Source organism: Fringilla coelebs (genome assembly GCF_963513975.1).
Source record: "Fringilla coelebs genome assembly, chromosome: 10".
Taxonomy (NCBI): Eukaryota; Metazoa; Chordata; class Aves; order Passeriformes; family Fringillidae; genus Fringilla; species Fringilla coelebs.
The window spans coordinates 19,142,110-19,161,967 of record NC_140036.1 but is presented as its reverse complement, the minus strand read 5'-3'; the positions used below and the strand labels follow the sequence as shown (position 1 = coordinate 19,161,967).

Here is a 19,858-nt window from a genome sequence, read left to right as displayed (position 1 = left end):
TCACAACATGCTCTAGCTTCACATCAGGTGTGGCCCAGACAGAAATATCCAGGCAGGTTCAGACCAAGTGTTGCCTCACCCAGTTCAGTGCATTACATCTCACCCTACACAGTAAATCCCAGCTGTGAACAGCCCTGCTTTGCTTGCTTTTGAATGAGGAATGGTAACAGTGTCAGATAGATCACAAGACCCATCTTTTCATCTCATCCACTTTAGTGTTAAGAGTTTGCAAAATCAACAATAATTACCAGCTAACAAAAAAAATTAGTTTAGGCTGGGAAAGCTGAGTTCTTCAGGAGAAGTTCATCAGGTTTTTACAGAGAGAGTTAAACTATTCCTTCAATCAAGAAACAAGCTCCATTGCTCTCCCAATGCAGCAGAACATGTGAGACAAAACAGAGCAGGGAGAGGCAGCAAACACTGGGCAAATGGGAAAGAAAAGGAAGATCAGGAGTGACCTCAAGTTAGCATGCACAATATGTAAAAGAAGCAGGGAAAATTACACTCTCTTTGACAGAGAACATAATTAAATTGTGGAGCTTCTTGGCAAAAGACCCAGTGTAAGCAAGGAGCGATCTTTGGGACAAAGACCAGCTCTGAAACCTGCCGAGCACAGACTCCAGGAGGGTCTGAGAGGTCCCACAGGCTGCTCACAGCCCTCCTCACAGCTCAGTGTGGGTCCATCCATCCCTGCTGCTCCTCACACCCATCCCCAAGCACCCATCAGCAGGTGCTCAGCACTGAATGTGCTGGAGCTGGGCTTTCACCCAGCTCCAGGTGGAAGGAGCAGAGGGCAGGCCACAGGCTGATGTAATTCAGCCCCACTGAAATGACACCAGACAGTCCTGGAGCATGGGAAACACCAGTGAGTTTGATGCGTGGTCCAAAGGACACTTAGGGAAAGAAAGACAGAGAGAGGGTCAACATTCAAAAAACATTTTGATTAAAAAAAACCAAGGCATTGTCATAATATCAATCAGAAGCCAAGATCTGGCAAGATCTGCTCTTGTTTAACCTTCATCATGAGATCAGGGCTCAATCTTTCTATTCTTGGTAACAGCTGATGAACGCAGCGAAACAAGGTATTAATAAACATCTGCCCAGATCTTAGATTAATATGGAGAAGAATTAATGGAGGTCTTAGCACATTCATATTTTCTAATTATGGCAGATGACTTTATTTATAGAAATAACAGAGAGAATGGAAATTGTCACTGACACCATGTCAATATACGTAACCAAATCCAATCATTTAATTGTATTACATTTGGCCACGGAGTCACATCAATAAAGGGCCCTCCTTGGAGCAGTTCAGTGGTCACTACATCCTTTATGTTAAAGCTATTAGGATTAATTCTATTTTCAATGAATCATGAGGAAAACAAGTCCTCTTGGACGTACCTTTCCCTGTGTGTCTTTGCTTTGGGGGCAAAGCGAGAGGGGAAGTCACTGCCCCTTGTGCAGCTGTCTGATTTTTATGCTCATTTCTGGACACACTTTGTTTCCAGTCCCCAGAGCGTCCAAAATAAGGGAGCAGCACCCAAACTCAGCTCTGTTTCAGATGTCACTGGCCATGGCTAAGCCAGCTCCTGCAGCAGCTCTGGTTCATGCAGTGCCCTCCTCTCTACTGCGATGAAGAATCACCAGTGCTTCTGTGGGAACAATAACACACCACACCACTGAGATAAATACAGCATAATGTTAAACCTTGATATGTTTACACCTCCTAAGAGAGGGGAGAGAGGTCTATAAAACTCCCACTGAAGGAGCCAGAGCTGTTCAGTTCATTTGCAGCTTGACAGGTAAACCCTGCAGCCTGTTTTTATTGGGACGGGCTGGCGCTGGTCTTGGAGAGCTGTTGGGGTTTAAGAAGGTTTTGCACTGAGTGTGGCTGTTTCTTGAGGGTTTAAAGTACATTTCATAACGTTCAATTGAGACAGGTAGCCAGGGAAGTTTGGATCTTTTGTCCCAGGAGCAGGGAAAAATAAAACAAGGCTACAATTATGGCATTAGATGGTTTGTCACACCCAAAGCATTGCTAGTAATTTTGCTCCTTACACATTGAAGGAGATCTGGAGTGATGCTGAAAAGCTGAGAAAGTCCTCTAGCTCTCTCCTGTTCTTCCAAAATGTGTTTCCTAATCTGTTCTGGTCTTCTGAAGCTATCAGTCTGAATTAATGAAAACAGAGCAAGGGAATGGTATAATTTCTATTAATTATAGAGGCAGGTTTGTGCAATAAACAGAATTCATATCCCTACAGCGCTGCTTAAATACCTATAACTCAGCTGCCCTGCTCACAAGTGCAGCATCTTCTTCACGTTGTTTTACAAATTGGCAAACCTGGAGCCAGCAGCTGTGTACAGTGTGGTGACATTTAGTTTAACTGCAGGGAATCTGATCTGCTGAGATCCACGGGTGGTCTTCCAAGTGCTGCTTTTTGCTGGGATTGAGCTGCATCTCCCAAATTAAGTGCTCCTAGCTCAGCTTAATGTTTTCCCCAGAAGTGACAATACAGACACTTAGGGAATAGTATCAGTTACTTATTGCAGCTGCTGATCCTCTTCCAGGTACTGCCAAGGTAACACTTGGGGGATGAGCAGAAAGGGGGGTCAGGGCACTGCTGGAGCCAGCCTGACCTTCCAGCTCAGCCAACTGCTTTGTGTTAACAGCAGGGTACATGGAATAGGAACCCACACATGGATATCTTTGCTCAGTGACCCACACCCCACAGGAATTTATTCTGTGCATCTAAATCTGCAGAACAGAACGGGATGTGCTGTCTCCCAGTCAGCCCTTCCTCCAAACTGCCACTCTGGGCTGGATGAGCATCCTCTGTCCCATCAAACCTGGGACAACAGAGCCTCAGGACACCCTGGCTGCTGAAACCACTGCTGCTCCAGCTGTGGAGAAGCCAGTGAGAGCTTTGGAAATGGTGATGGACAAAAAAAAAGCAAAGTTCCAGGGGGCATAAAGGAAGGCTGGAAAGGTGCAGAGCAATAGCCATTTTAGTCCCACTGCTGCTTTCTACTTTCCAGAAGTACTTTGTACTTTGCTTTCCTCTGCACTGAGCGAGAGGAAGCAAATTGCTGCTTCCCAGTCAGCAAATGTGTTTGACAGCAGAACTCCCGCTGCAAGCCCAGAACTTTGCGCCAGCAAACTGGTCTGACTGGGGAGCACTCTGGCAACCGAAACACCCCAGCAGCAACATTTCCCAGCCCTTTTAATGTGCCAATAGCAGACCAGTTTGGGTGGAAAACGTGTTTTGATAGCAAATGACTCCACCACGCTGCAGAAAAAGAAAACAAACCAACAAAAAGGCACCTCTCTGAGCTATAGTGCAAAAGGTTGATATTTTTTAATCGACTACTCACAGGGCTGCTGGTGTTACATTTTAAGCATCTGACTCAGGCAGTCAAGTGGAAAGGTGATAAAATCCTTGACTTTGATTGAATTTCCATTGTGGCAAAATGTAAAAATAAATACAAACACTATGAAGAAATTTAAAAAGCTACTATTGGACTAAATGTTCCGCATCTTTTTTTTTAAATCTGTTCAGATACTAAAAAAAAAAAAAAATCTCTTTTTTGCCTCACATGAAGGTCAAAAATCAGCTTTCAAACATTCCTTCAACAGGCATTATGTTTAAATACTGACCTGCCTGCCTGTTTAAGGAGTGTATTTTTTCAATTACATCCAACATTAGTGTAGCTGTTAGGATTTCCCAAAGGACCACTGCAAACTGAAGAAAAGCCTTTGTTGTGGTGCTGACAGGCTCTGTGGCATTGCTCTGGACCTTTGCTTGCTTCTGCATTCAGCTGCTGACCTCACAGGTGTAAATAAGAAGAAAATCAAGTAGCCAGTCTCTTCTGAGTACATATCAAAGAGCACTGAAATGATGGACTTCATTAAACTTGTACAGAAGCTTAAAAAGAAGAGTTTTTTAAAAGCAGCTCTAGTGTAAGGAAGAGAAGCAAGCACGGGTGAAAGTTAAAATACAATAAAAATGCAGTTGCTGATAATATTTACTCTTGTTGAATTACCACTATGAAATCAATAAGGGATAAAAGCCCTCTGAACACATTTGGAGGAAGGCTACCAGCTTTTATTTACTTACTACACTGCATTAGAGAGAAAGGCACACACTTTACAGCAGGAACAGCTCAAGGCATGAGCAGGGCATTAGCTGACACCTTCACAAGTTACCCTACAGGTATGTCTGCTTAAATTATTCAAACAATTTGAAGAATTCAATTTCCAGCTTTTAGGAGCAGGTAGTATCCTGAGAATATCCCCATGTGAAAAACATTTTTGGTTATACTTCCCTTAGCAGTAGTCACAAGCTCTGATGTAAAGCACCTTTATAATGGAAATGGTCTTCAGGATTTCAAGGTCAATGTGACCACACAGCTTTTCTGCATTTTGATTCAAGTGTAATCCACATGATTACTGGGGCTCAGAGATTCTTAGAAGAGATGGAGGCAGGAAGAGCATCCATAGAAACATCAATCTGGGTGATAATTAACATGTAATTGTTAAACTGTCCTAAAGAGCAGAGCATAGATATGGCACACATGTTCTGACTTTCAGCATCTATTTCTTTGTTTCATTAATGGCAGTATCAAATGATTGGTAAAAGCCTTTTGCTGTTTGGGAGAAGGTGGGTGGAGGCTGGCCAGGTGATGGACACCTTAGAGACTGAACCCAGGGAAGGTGAGATGGTGCAGGCTGTACCTGTGGCAATTGTTTGAACAACTCCCATCTGTGTGGCACTGGAGGACAGGGGCAAGCTGCTGCTCTCTGGGCAGGTCTCCTGTGTGTCTTCAGTGCACATTTTAGCGGACAGAATCTGGTTTTAATCTCCCCTGTGCCATTTGCTCTGTTAGGACAGTGATTTCTGCCTTGATCCTGATGGTTCCTGCCATAGGGACTGCTGGGTGGCCAGTGGCCAGCATCAGCAGCACAGCCCATGGCAAAGCCAGCAGTGTGTGGGGTCACTAACCCAGGGGTGACACAGGGCTCTCCAGCTTGGGAGTGTCCCCAGGACAGAGGTGGGATGTTCCTCTGGCTGGGACCCCTTGGTGGTGAGGAATGTTGGGGCTGCAGCACAAGAACCACGTCCCATTTTGGGAGGTCCTTTGCACCAACAGACAGACAAACTCCCCTGAGCCTGGGAAAGGGGCTGGTGCACAGAGCTGCTGGAGAAACAGGGGAGCTTTTCCCTAAAGGAAGATACATGTGTGGACCTCACACATCCACACACAGGGATTGTGGCTTGTGCTGGACACTGTCCCTGAGTAAAGCCCTAGGAGGTGGGGAGGAAGAAACCCTCCCCTCTCTGAGCTGCCCTTGAGGTGCTCCCCAGCAGCAGTGGGCACCAGGATGGTGCTGAAATAGTGGGATTTGGAGAGTTTGGAGACCTCAATGAGGACCTTTCATGGATCTGCAGCCTGCCCTGGTCAGCACAGCCAGAAATGCCGTCAGGTGAACCCACTTGTGGAGAAGAAGTTGTTCAGTGCCAGACCTCCCCCTAACTCTCCCTGAAAGTCAATTCTCTCTGGGTATCTTGCACTGGAACTCCAGTACTGAGATGGATATCTTCCCAGGAGCCATTACAAAATAACTTCCCACAAATGGCCCAGCAACCCAAAATCTATCCCTGCCTTCTGACAATTTCAGTGTGTTGCCAGCTCTCAGCTTTGCTGCCACCAATTCCTTAAGGCAGTTTTGCCCAGCACTGTTGAAAAGGAAAACACTCACTGTGCCCTGGGGGAAATGAAGCATGGAAGTCCCGTTATCACTGACAGAAGTTTTGTCTCTAATTCCCCATCTGCTCTTCTGAATGCTAACCTACAGTGCTGGCACATCAACTTAAATGATAAATAAGGATTCCAAGCAGGAAGCGACAAAATATTAGTCAGATAGTCCAGTGGTATCTGCAAAAATGTGGTGTGGATGCCCATGTTTCACAGAAGAGAAATTATAGGACAAAATAATGTTGCTATATTACACTGATCAAGGGAATAAGCTGTCACAGAATAGGACAAAGTAATGGTCAAAACCAGATTTATTTATTATTTTACCTTTAAGACATATAGGATCCTGCATAGTTCCTCCTCCCTGTTCTTATTGTTATTTGTGTTTAGCAGCTGAGTAAAATAGCACAAGAGGCAAGAAATCTGTGAGGAGAGTAATAATGTGATGCATAGTGTTAACTTGCTTGTTTTGGAAATATCCATTTATCTTGGTTAAATAGAAACTTGGCCCAAGTACTAAGCCAAGTAATCATGATTAGGGAGAGAAAAAGACATTCAGCTTCTTGGAAACTCAATACTTTTAAACAGTAATAGCACTGCAGTGACACTGTTTGAAGCTGGATGCTTGCAGTAATTAATATAGATTATTGTCATTTGAGGAATGGAAGCATCTGTGACTGCTCATACCATTGCTTTCATTTCCAGACCAGTTATAAGACCAAAAATACACGGGGTTTTGGTTTCATGGACGTGGCCCTGTCACTGTTTAGCATGCTCCACTGCCCTCAGAGAGCAGCAGAGATTTTGTTCTCATTTTTGGTTCAAAACTGCATTGAAGGTGTAGGCACGTTCTTCTGTCTTAGAGAGGCTTTGCTTTTGTTCTTTCTCCCCATCTTTTTTCCTGACTCTAAAGAAAAATTTGTTTTATGCTAAAAATTATACTACAAGGACACATCTGTAGAGATTCATAACTCCTGAGCTATTGTTTACCAAAGAGGCTGAATCTGCATCTCTATCACCCAGCCTAGCAGGCACTGAACTCCTCTGCAGAGCAGGGGCTTTAGAGCTCACTCTGATTTTTGACCTCGTGGCTGGGGCAGCACTGGGCTGAGCCCAGTCATCAGCCTCATCTCAGCAGTCAGTCAATTCCTCACCTCACCAGATTTCCCATCCACCTCCTACCACCTGCCCTGTGCATTTCACTACTGCCTTGCTGCAGTGTGCTGCTGCTCCTGCTCTCTCTGTGCATCCCTGAGCTCTCTTAGGTTGTGATCCTTGCCTCTAACACTCTGCCTTCATGTGACCCACTCAGTTTCTAACTTTCTCCCTTGCCTTGCTCATCAGGCTGGAGTGGATTGTGTCCTAACCACAAATGTCTCCACTAGAAAGTTTTCCTTCTTCCTGCACTGGAAATGGTTCTCTGGGGCATGGAGCTGCCCGGGAGGAATTGGGGTTTTGCACTGTTCCTCCAATCAGCCAGTTGGCTTCTGTCTGTAACATGTGGCTTGGACATCCTTACCATCACCCCTCAGACCATCACAGGAGATATCTGGTCATATACGAGCAGAGGTCCCCAACTGGGACAGCATTAGTATGTTTAGAGATCATTAGAAATATGATTTCCACATTATCCCCAAGAGCTGCTCTATTTTGCTGTGAATAGTAGAACTACTCAATGGAGAGAACTCCCTTCCATTGAACTATTATCTTAATATTGAGCTCATTGTTAAAACAACAGCTCCTCACCACTAATCAGCAAAAAGCAATCAGGCAAAGCAAACAGGGGTCTCCAGAGGACATGGCTGTGAGTTCAAAGGTCCACAGAGTTGTAGTCATGTTGCACAGGACTTAGAGTCAACAGGCAGCTGCACCTACAGAATCACATTTTGAAAAATAAGGGCATAAAAATTTTAAATTATGTGAAAACTACGTGAAATGTGGGCAGGAAAAAAAAATTTGTCTGGAGCTTTTCTACAGCACTTGGGCACAAAATTTTATTTTGTGAATCTGAGCAATTTATCATATTCAACTAAGAGGGCTACAGATGGTGAAGTTTGTGTTCTGAAAGGATGACAAGCCACTGCAGAGTGCTTATGATGTCAATTTTACCCTTTTGTAATAAGACAAAGAGGAAAGATGCTCATGAGAGCCAAGCTGGGTGTTTGTTTTTACCAGAGAGTTGCTTATTTCACAGCTCCATGACTCAGTATCAGTCATGTCGGATATTCCAACTGCCTTTCTGCATCAAGCCCTTTCCTCAGCTTCAGGGGAACTTTCTACCCAGGGTCTGCCACAACCAGGTTTCTAAGCTGATGTGCCAGGACTATTCACAACCTTCCTTTAGACATTCCCCTGCCTTCAGAGGTCCCCCAGCAGGTCCAAGAGACCACATGTGATGGAACACCACTGCCAGTCAGATGGAGAGACACACTCCAGCTCCTCCTGTTCCTCCAACCCAGCAGTCTCTGACATTTAGAGCTCAATTATCTGTGCCTTGCATATGTCAGCAGATTTAATACAACATTTTTTTCACTGACAGACAGAGAAATTAAACCAGCAGCACAGAGCTAAGTAACTTCCTTGAATTTCCAGGTCACACTGGCAGGGCTGATCCAGCACTCCCAAATAAGTGACCTCTTCCCTGGTCACTTTTTTGAATCAGATCTTCTGAGAACTTGCCTGCATGAACAAAATTGGTTTTCTGCAATGGTGCAGGAGCTTCACAGCAGTGCCCAAAGCAGAGAGCCCACGTGCTTGCTGGGTGAGCAGGGCAGGCTGCAGCTCTTGCCTGCACCAGGGGTGACACCAGGGAAGAGCTTTTGCAAATGATGTCCTTGCTCTGCTCTGAGTCTCTGTGTCACCCTGTACCTTTGCAGGGGTCTCTGGGCAGGGGTCTTTGGTAAGATGTGACAGGAGGAGCTGCAGCAGTGGCTTTGTGCTGGGGCTCCCTGCCCATCCCTCAGCAGCACACGGGTCTGGCCAGCTCTGCTCCGCTAGATGCTCATAAAAATTAACAAGACTAAGAGCAGACTGCTGTATTTTACCACAGAAAATAAAGTCAAACAACAGCTAAAAGTGGGGAGGGGAGGAGGGAAAGGGGAGCACAGAAGACAGACCAAAGGCAGCAGAACAGTTGTATTTATTTTCTAATCCCATCTCTTTTAGTGTCTGTGATGAGCGCTGTAACTAAAGGAATCTAACTGAATTAGAATTTCAATATGTCCTGAGCAGATTGGAGCTGTTTCCATTCATGAGCAGCACGTCCCAGCTGTAATTGCCTGCTTGCTTATCCACAGAGCTCTTTACAGCTAATCCAAATGCAGACTCAAAAATAAATAGTGCCAGGGTATTCACTTCCCGCTGGGCAGTGGTTTGAGCTCTCCTCTGCCTTTGCTTTGTTCTGGCTGCTGCTCTCCATGGCACAGGGACTGACTCAAAGGAGATAAAGGATGATGGACCTGCTCAAGGAATTAGGTGACAGAAAAGCCACTCCTGCCCTATCTGCCCTGCCTGTTCGTGCTCTTCCTCTGGGTGCTGCTTTGCATCTGTTTATCTTCCTCTGCCCTCACCTCCCTCCCCAGCCACACCACTCATGCAATATGCTTCTCCTCTGTGGTTTCCCTAAAAGCTGCTGGTGTCCTCCTTGTCCCCAGCAGCCCATCACCCTTCCTCCCCTGTGCTCCTACCCTCAAACACACCGTCAGTATTTTAGTGCTGAAGTGAAACTCTCTCCAGGGACATTTAAAAGCCATGTCCTTCTCAGATCAGCTTCTCTGGAGGGCTGTAAAGCTGAGGCACAGTTGCACAAAGCTGGAAGGGGTGTCTCCATGGATGGGACTTGGCACTACCCCAAAGCAAGGCTCTGCCTTTGCTCTCTGGCACAGGCATCTGTGCGTGCCTTGGCTCTCCTCCCTCCTCGCTGGGTGGAAGGTGGTTGTCCACCATTTTTTAGGCTGTTTTTTCAACTACAACCACCAGAGTGTTCCTGGGAGCCTTTGGCCAGGTCTCATCAGCCTCTGTGCCTCTGTTCATCACCTCTGAAACACCACTGCCAAGTGTGCTGTTTCACACCTTGGGGTGTAAATCCCAGGTGCCTCAAATGGCAGCAGTGAAAGGACACAGGAGTCAGTCTGAAGCCAGGGCACTTCAGCATAGTCAGAGGCATTCAGCTCCCACTGTGCAACAAAATACTCTTAAAAATACATTTATTAGTATCCAAAACAGCATCCTTTAAGATCTGGTGAAGTAGGTACCCACAAAAACTCAGCTGTGGAGAAGGTCATTCCCTTCTGATGACCATCAGAGACTGACCATGGCATGGAGCAGTGTGCTTCCACTCCATCTCCATTTCCCACTGGGCTTATCAGGGCACAGCCATGAGCCACAGAGCCTCTTCACTGCCACCCCCATCTCTTATCCAGCAGCCTGGCCCAGCTCTTGTGGTGCAGTGCAGCACCCAAGGTGATCTATCCCTCTGCAATTGCAGAGGGCTGTGCTAAGATTAAAGGAGAGCACCGAGTGAGGCAGTAGAGGCAGTGCAGCACTTTCACTGCCTTCCTCCTTCCCCCAGGATCCTTCTCCATCACTGTAATACTGCCTGGTCTTTGGCAGAGCAGATCTCACTATAAAACTCTCTTGGCTCAGCTGGATAGAAGCAAATTGCAGGGAGGTGACCCTGCACTTGCCACTGCTGCCCCCCCTCCCAGAGCCAGCCCCATCTGACAGGCAGATTGTGCCCTTCTCTGAAGCCAGGGAGCAGCTGAGATGATGAATGCAGTGCTTGTCCAATGTGTCACTGGCTGCGTAAATCCAAATTCAGCACGGAAAGCTAAAAATGTTTGCAGAATCCTGACAGGCAAAGTGGACAATTATGTTCAGCTGTTCCTCACAAGCGTTGATCCTCATGACTGCAACGTGCCAAGAGAGGCACTGCCTCGTGCTCGGATTGCAAACCCACCAGCACCAAAAGGTGAGGATGGGAACAGGGGCTGGCCCTTCACCACCTGCTCTGCCACCTGGGATGGCCTCCAAGTGCCAGGCACAGTGGGGGCACCAGCACCTCTCTTGTGCAGATGAGGAAACTGCTCCAAGGAAACCAAAAGGTCACCAGAGAGGAGAAGTTGTGAGTCTCTTGCTTGCTGTAGGCCCCTCCTTTGTTCTGACCTGGGACGCAGGAATTTCTTCCAATTTGCTGCTTCAATCAGCTAAATCAGGATAATTGAGACTAACAGAGTGTGGCCAAGGTCAGTGAAACAAATTGTCACTGGGATAGTAATGTACAGAAAGAGGAACTTGGAAAACAAACAAGGAAAGAAAATTGGAGAAGGAAGTTAAAGGTAAAAGGGTCATGAAGAATAAAGTCTGCAGACATGCTGGGTGCAGACTAAGAAGGTAGCTGTTGGGAAATGGAAGACTAGGGATGAGGGGCATGATCAAATGGCAAGGCTTAAAAGCTTTTTCAAAACAAAGATAGTCAGCACTGGAGAGAAAAACATCACGAGATGGAAACCTGGAAGATTCAGAGGTTACATTGGGATATTTAATTTCGGAGTGTAGACATATTGTTGTGTAGCAGGGAGATACAGATACCTCAGCCTCTCTGAATACTTCTTTTCCTCCTGTATATACTGGAAAGAGGGAATTAACAATTGCCAAGGATGATTTTAAGTAAAAAGAAATATTGCAACATACCCAAATGTCACTGTGTTCCACACACAGCTCACCTGCACCTCTGTGTGATGGTTTCAGCTCTCCCTGGCAGCCCCACTCTCCTCCTTTGGACATGGAATGTCCCAGACATGCTGTGACATGGGAATCCAGCAAGACCACTCTGTGTCCAGGATGCCTCCCTCACTCAATTCAGAATCTGGATGGAGAGCTTAGCTCTGAGCTCTGGGGAGGTTTTGGAGCAGGGTCAGAAATAGAGGTGAATCATTAATGAAGCATCATTAGCCATCAGCCTTCCCATACTCTTGTCAGTACATTAGCACCAGCTGCCCAGTGTCCATTCCCCCTGCCCAGACTGAAGGTCACCTGCTGGGGCTCCTGAGAGGCTGCAGCAAGAGCAGCACCTTGTGTCCCTCTGCCCTGCCCTGCCCACCAGCTGTGGAGCAGCAAAGTTCCCTCACAGAGGCACAAATTCACCCTTTGGTGTTGCTTTTGCTGCTCCTCCATTCAGAGCTGCTGCTGCCAGAGCATTAATTGTTCCCTAAGTGGTGGCTGTCTTCTGCTAATGCAGATGCATTTCTTTTGTGAGTTAGCTTAATTGTGGTCTTGGTGTGTGTTTTCTGTCGTGTTTTGGATGCAAACAAGGGTCCTTGGTCCAGTTCTTTTATTCTTTTAAGACCAGGACTGGAAACCTGCCCTGGATCATCTCCTGAATCAGACAGGAGCATCTTAATGCAGTGGTTACTTCCACCACTCTGCCTGGGAGACTCTTCCATGCTCTAAGGCACCTGAAAGCCAGACTACTCTCCAGTCAGGCTACACTTTACATTAAAAATTCAACAGGCTGCTTTATTTATTCTCCTATCCTTCATCACACACCACTTTCCCTGTTTTCTGGCTCATCAAATCCATAAGGGAACATTCCAGCACCAGACAGAGGCATGGGTAAGACCTGTTGGACACAAAGCCTAATTGTTGATATTCAGTAAATTCACCTCAAAGTGAACTGTCTTCCTGCAGGTTGCCTTTGATGCCTGGCTTTAGTCTCTTCCTTTTCTCATGGGTGATGGTGGGTGGGATCACCCAAAAAAAAGGTCCAGGCATGAGAGAAACCAAATATTTCCCATCACTCACCAGCCACTGGCCCATCTGCCCAAGAACTGGCACTGGCTGCTGTGGGTGCAAGGGGAGTGGGCTGGCAGGAAAACTTTGGGGCTTCCAGAGAATTCCCTTGGGGTTTGAATGAGTCTTCTGGCTGGGAAATACTGGGATAAAGCATCCAGCAGCTGTCAGCATGGGCAGTGGGGGATGTGGGTGTGTTCACAGAGCTGGGGTGGTCAGTGACTGAATCTTTAGGGGAATGTTTAGCTTTGGTCACCTTCTGATGAATCAGGGTGTCTTTTATGAGGCAAAATTAATGCAAGTGCCTCGCTTTTTACAGTGGCCACACTGCCCAGGAAATGAAATGTCATAAGGGGAAAAAACTCATTAGTTTGGTGCTGTAAATGGCTCTCCAAGGTCTCCGAAACCCTGTGATTAACATAAACATAGGCAGAGGCAATTACAAGCAAACACACATAGAAAACCCAGCTTTCCATCTAAAAACATGGTCTGCAACATCTCTCTTTGGCTGTTCACAGCTGTGGTGACCTCGAGGTAAGGGGCTTTTCATCCCAATCATGACACAAGCTGTAGAGAGAAGAAGGAGAGCAGCCAACCTAGGGTGAGGGTGAGGACAACAGAGTAATATAGGGTATGTAATATAGTGCCCAAGGTACCAGCTAAGGGATTTTGTGATTTACCCTCAGAACTGCACTCTTGCTTGGAGAAACTTGAAGTAAATGCTACCCTGCTGTGTTTTCTTCACACTGCAATCCTCAGTCAGGTGGTTGCATGTAGACATGTTGGTAGTCCTCAGGACAGGGCAGAATAGTTCTAATTTTCTAAGAGCTACCTCAAGTCTTCACCTTGCAATGGCTGAAAAAGTGGGCATCTTGTCAGGTTTTCTGGTGAGTTCCATGAAACCCACCAGCAGGTAATGCTCAAGAGGAGGATGAGAAGAAGGGAAGAGGGGAGGAGTGGGACAGCATCACAGCCTCACGTGTTTGCACCAGACTGTGCACACTTTACTCTGCATTTCTGCCCTTAGCCTGGAGCATTCACTCAGAACAGACCCAGATATGAAGAATGAGCTGTGTTTGGTGAAAAGCAAAGCTTGGCCTCCTTGCCTGTCAAGAGACAACTGCATTGATGCCCCATTGTGTAAATAGTGAAGGAGAGGCAAGGTCAGGCAGGAAGGCCAGAGTCCCACCCTGCCCCCTGACTAGCAAAGTCACCTCAGCCACTGCAATTTTTGGATAGCCTGCCCTATAGGAGTATCCCCCACAGAGTCCTGGCAGTCTAAAAAGCAGCTTGAAGCATCTCTTCTCCACTGTTTTTAAGGTACTTTGGTGATTTTAGGTGCTCTGTCTGCTCAAGCAACAACACAATCCACTCTGAATGCAAGGCTGGCATCCTGCAGTAATGAGTTGCCCAGGCTGATTACTTGTTGCATGATAAAAATGAGTTGCCAGCAGCTGACTCTGAGAAGCATGGGGGATAAAAACCAAGGAAAAGTAGTGTTATTTTTTTTCCCAGAAAAGGGAGAGGGGGCAGTGAAGAAACATGGAGCACAGAGACTTACCCAGCAGGGGAGAAAGGCATGGAAGTTTACCTGGCCTGGTGGGGCAGAGCATGCTCATGGAGGCTGCAACTTTGGAGGCTGTGAATCCTCCAAAGGTGCTCGAAGAAGGGTCCTGGGGAGTTTGCATGGTTGCTGGTTCACAGAAGGTTTTTACCTAATGTCTAACCCCTGCCTAAGGGAACCATGGGCTTGGGTCACTTGTTCGACCTCTGGAGTAGTGCTATGATGTCATCAGTGTTACAATTTTACACAAAATTAGGTGTGCAATTGTGTGTTAAATAGTGGAAGTTAGCTCGGATTGCTCAACTAACGAAGCAGGCAGCATTAAAGCTGTCACATATGGACTGCTCCAGGGCACTGGCACTGCAAGGGAGTCTGAAATCACTCCCACTTCACTGGGAAGAGAAGCATCCCTCTTCCTTCTCTGGCACCCCCTCAGTGGGACAGACCCCCTCACCGAGCTCCAAGCCCAGAAATTCGCTCTGGAGCTCATAAATCTGGTTCCCTGCCCAGGGAGTCCTGCCCAGGTGTCCCTGTCAGCTCAGACAGGCGGCAGAAGCTGCTGATGACCTCTAATGTGTGCCCAAGTTTTGCTTAATTAAGAAAAGGCTCTCTAATAGCAATCACCACCATCTCCTGATGGCTCTGGGACCTCTCAGGCCATGGCAGCACAACCAGGCTTTCCTGTAGTGCGTGACATCCTAAAGAGAGCAATGGAATAATTTTAATAAAACATGATTTTGTTTTGCATCATTAAGGGGCTCAGCCTGGGACAGGCTCAGTCCAGCAGGCAGGCTGGCCCTTGGGGAGTTGGTCTGACCCCTCCTGCATGGCCTGGAGCAGAAGTGCCAGCTTGGGGGTCACTGTGGTGCTCCCTGATGTAGTGTGGGTGAAAAATCGTCCAGCAGTGTGAGGATTTGGCTCAGGGTTTTATGAGTGAAATTTCTGACCAGTATCACTATCAAAACACTTAGTTGTTGGCTAAATTAATTAGATCCCAACAGATGCTACCTCACCTTCTAAACTGTTGTTATTTCAGGGAGGTAGTGCCTCGTCCTGTTATTCATTCCCCAATATTTAACTACAGGGGTTGTATGGAAAGAACAGAATTGTTCTTGGCATTCAGACTGCACTGATCACCACAGAACCAGGGAAAGGGCTGGGGGAGATTCCCCTCCTTCCTCCTCCCTTCCTCTGGACCATCTTCTTGTCCAATTTGCTGCTCACCAATGCAGCCAGAAGCTCCATCAAACATTGCCACCTCTGATTTTAAGCAAGGTCCTTGTCTGCAAGTCCCAGTCCTGAGCCAGCATCTGAGCAGGGCAGCAGGGTCCCAGCAGGGAGGGGGGGACAGGAACACCAGTTTGGCCAGTTTGCCCAGCCAGGAACACCAGTTTGGCCAGTTTGCTCAGCCAGCTGCCCAGCCATGGTGTGAATTTGGCCCCTGTGGTGGGGGCTCTGGGCTGACTCCAGCTGGAATGCCCCATCCCTCAGCACCCATCAGCCTGTCTGCACACAGATGGATTTTGGCTCCTGGCCATGTCAGTCTTCCCCTGCAGCCACCTCTACAGAATTTAAGTATTCTCCTGGTTCACCACTATGCAAATATTGAAATTAGCCCTTTGCATTATTATGGAGACAGTGGCATTAGAGACTTTCTCAGATGATGTGCCTTCTCTGCTGACAGCATCAGCCATCAGGTTTATTTTTCAGTGAGCTGAAGAATGGCCCCCAGTGTATGAAAACTTCACAATGAACCCTTTGGTATCTGGAATTTTTTTCCCTTGTATCTGAATGCATTAAAAACACAAAATGTTGTGCTGTGAAAGAATTCAAAATGCAGCCTTCATAGGAATGGCCCAATTCTCAGAGACCAAGATTTTTAACTGAGCCTCACAATAACCAGAAGAAATTAAATGGGGCTACAAGGGGAGCCATGGCCCCACTAGCAGGTCCAGTGTGGCCTGAGACCCTGAGAGAAGGCAACAGATCTCATACCCTGAAGTGAAGCAAGGAAGTCCTTGGGCAGGGATCTAACTGGCCTTGGGATAGTAATTTCTCCATGGGAAAAGATGTCTTTGTCGTATCAGTTACATTTCCACAAAATGCTGCATTTGCATCTGATATTTCTGCCCTATCAGAGACCTTCCCTGAGAGCCTCACCTCGCAGAGAGCTGCAGAACGACCAAAAACCTGTAATGAGTGTGGATGTGCTTAAACAATAGCCATTTTGTCCCTGAAAAATACTGCCATAAGAACACCAGACACAGCTATTACCTTTTCTTGAACTACTGATGATTTCTTGCCCATGGTGTGAGTCCTGGAGCAGAGCTAAGCCTGATCAGCCAACCTCACCTTTCCCAGCAGGGCTAATGGGGTTTATTCTCCATTCCAGCACACTGGGCTCTCACCCCCATTATTTTACACCTCACCTCAAGTTAACAAATATCCATCCTCAGGGCACAGGGTGTGCTCTGCCATGGTGGATGGGCAGTGACAAACATTATCCCTCTTCCCCCAGGTCCTTCCATCGTCCCACTGCAGCGAGCAGAGCCAGCACTGGGCAGCCCTCTAAAATGTTTATTTGGACCAGTGGCCGGGGATCTACATCTTACAGACACGATGAGAAAAGGTAAAGGCGCCTGTGCTGATCATCTCCTCTGGGTTTGCAGATCTGTGAGCGTGGCCCGTGGCTTGTCCCCCGTGGTGGCACTGGGGAGCAGGAGGGATGCAGGGGGTGCCCTCCCCGTGCCCCACAGCCCCAGCTCTGCTCCCCCAGGCACAGCAGCAGCCCAGAACTGCCAGGGTTGCTGTGCCAAGCCAAAGCAGAGCCCAGGGGCGATGCCAGAGCCTTGGCCAAAGCCTGCCTGGTTCCCAGGCACCAGCAGCACACCGTGGCCATCTCTGAGTCAGGTTTAAAAGCACACTAAGCCCAGCCACAGCTGTGCAGCCCCAAGCCCTGTGAAGCCTTCATGCCTTTTGCAGGTGTCCTGCCTGCAGCCAGCAGCCACACTGTCCCCCAGGCACCCCCTGTTGCACCCCTGAATGATGCATCCAGCTGCCAGAGATGATTTCTGGTTGTACAAGTGTGAGGATGAGCCTGTGTGCTGTACATTGCACAGTAGCTGGGGGTTGTTTAGCTGCTTGAAAGAGAGCTGGTGGCTCACCAGCCCACTTGAGTGGTGATGCTGGAGGGAACAGGCTGAAGGAGACAGGAATAAATGAGTTACTGGGTCTCCCAGGGGAGCAGGGAAATGTGCCAAAGAGAAGGAAAGGGAAGGAGAGGTTTGAAGTCCACAGACAAAGGCAGTGCTCAGTTGGGAATAAAAATGTTTTAAATATCAATGATGAAATAACAATTGCCAGTAATGCTTGGACTCATCCTTCCAAAATCCCACTCCTTTGTAGTAAGATTTGCTGGACAGCTTGTCTTGTCACAACAAGGACAAATTTGCCTTTCTTTTCTTTCCTTTGCTTCTTTCCACCTCTCCTTCAGTTCCTCTTGCAGTCACTATTAAATATAATCACAAAAAATCACACTCCAGTGGAACAAAACCAGATATCGATGTATCTACAGCACCAATTAGCAAAACACACTCTTCAGTAATTCTAATGAGACTTTACTGTTGGCATCTGCTTGGGAACCTGCACTCCTGACTCCAGGCAGCAGGGCTGCCCTCAGGACCCTGAGGTTCTTTGGAGAATTGGCCCATTTTCTGAAGGTTTCTGCAAAGGTTGCATAGGTGCTCAGCACTTTGGGTTATCTGATCCCAAACAGATATTTTGAAGACAAAAAGGCCAGCCTTGCAGCATGAACTTTCATTGGAGCTGGTTGTCTCAATGCCTCCTGTACTTCTGCCAGTCTCTTCTTTAATTGAATTTTCCCCAGGCTAATGTCCTTCTGCATTAGAACACTGTCATGGTCCAGGGGTGGACACTTGGAGGAGATGTCTGCCCACACTTTGGGCTGGCTGGAAGCTCCTGGTTAGCACAGCCTTTGACTCTCACCATGCCTTGAAGCTAGGCTTGTTAACTTGGGCTGAGGGCTCACCAGAGTCTGGCCAGGCAGAGCTGGTCCCTGCCTGCCTGCAGAAACAGGGAATAGGGAGCTGTATCTCTGTGCCTGCACACCAGCCATGGGAAATTCAGATATCTTCTCAAGCCTTTGGGGGGGTTTGTTTCCCCAGAGGCTCTCTAGAGCTCTACAGAAGGATTTCTCAGCACCTTGTGAGTAATAATTAATAAAATGCAGGAGGGTAAGGGAGGAAAAGAAGATGGAAATAAGAGAGTGCTGATGGCAGCCTGAGGAGTGCAGAGGAGAGGTGTGAATACAGAGCAAGTGCTGTTAGTGGCAGAAACTCATCCTCCAGTGTCTGGCAGAGATTTTAACACATGTAAGGTCAGCAGTGCCATCATTTTACCAAACAGGTGGTGCCATTCAGAGAAATGGCTCACCTGAAATGACCCTTTCCACCTGAAATGACCCTTTCCCAAGAATTTTGTTCTTTAAACTTCAGACAGGAAGATTGTCATATGGATCAGCAGACTTGTCACCCAACATGTGCTACAGCCACAGAATTTTGAGGGGTGGCACCATAATATTAACTGTGCTGCAATGAGCCACTTGCTCTAAAGGCATCACCTCCTCCTGGGTGGAAGGTATCTCTGGGACATCTCTTTTTGCAGGATCAGCACCAGAATATCTGTATTTCATTGCTGTTTTAGCCATCAACAATTTCCCAGCTGCCACATTTTATGTAGAGCCCTCATTCTTTCTCAACTAAGAGGTTCTCTACATCATTGCAGCCACTGGAAAAACGAAGCACTGGTTGGGTTTGGTTTGGTTTGGAATTTTTTGGTTCAGTTTTGTCCAGCCTGGTGAGGAAGAGGGAAGGGACTGAGTGAACAAATCTGTTAATATCTATAGGGATCCACCTACAACCATCACTCAGTCTGTTCTGAGGGCTCCTACTGCTGCCAGAGGTCTACTAGCAAAAATTGGTGCAGCCAAACATACCTGTAAATAAAAATGTAAAGAAGGTGATTTCTGAGCAGAAAGTTCCCTGAACACAGGGAATTCTGCAGGTAAGACCCAGGAGCAGTTTCTGACCATTGCATTCAAGGATTTCTGATATCAGTAAACACCTCACCATGAGGTAATTTGAATGACATCTGCATAACAACAGTGATATCAGAGAAGGGAATGTGAATTCAAAGTCATCCTGAATTATTCAGGCAGGCATCCCTGTCTGACAAGCCCCATGACTGCGTGGTGCCAGAGGAGGCAATGTCTCCCTCAGTGTCACACCATGGTCCCTCTGCAAGGGGAGGGCTTTGAAGGTAGGTAATCTGTGTTTATTTGAAATAAATAAAGCAATTGCAGGTGCCTGGTTATTCTAGCATTCCCATGAGGATGCTTGGCACTCATTTACAGAGCTCTTAGTAGTGCTCATTCTGGAGCAGGAGGTACAGAAGGATCTGCTGACCACATTGAGAGGGATCCCTGCCCTGCTGCTGTGCAGGGACATGGAGAGGGAAATCTCTGCCTGTCCCCAGCAGGCACAGTCATGGCTGAGATCTCCCCTCTGCCATCTGAGCCTGGGAAGAGCAGGCAGTCTTATCCTCAGAGCAACTTGGCAGAGAGGACAGGGAAATTTAACAGGGGAGAACTTTGGTTTGGAAATAATCAAGGGCACAAAGACCTTTTGTCTTTGGGGGCTTGCTTCCTATTCAATGCCTTTGCAGAGGTCAGGG

At 47.2% G+C, this 19,858-nt stretch overlaps 1 protein-coding gene across 1 annotated transcript in view; it reads left to right on the top strand.

Annotated features, from left to right (window-relative positions):
* Positions 1 to 19,858, top strand: part of KCNMB2 (potassium calcium-activated channel subfamily M regulatory beta subunit 2) — a 134,348-nt gene that overhangs the window by 100,888 nt on the left and 13,602 nt on the right. Inside the window, exon 2 of the mRNA XM_084212093.1 lies at positions 16,626 to 16,736. Coding sequence (XP_084068219.1) covers positions 16,626 to 16,736 — 111 coding nt within the window. The remainder of the gene's footprint in view (positions 1 to 16,625; positions 16,737 to 19,858) is intronic.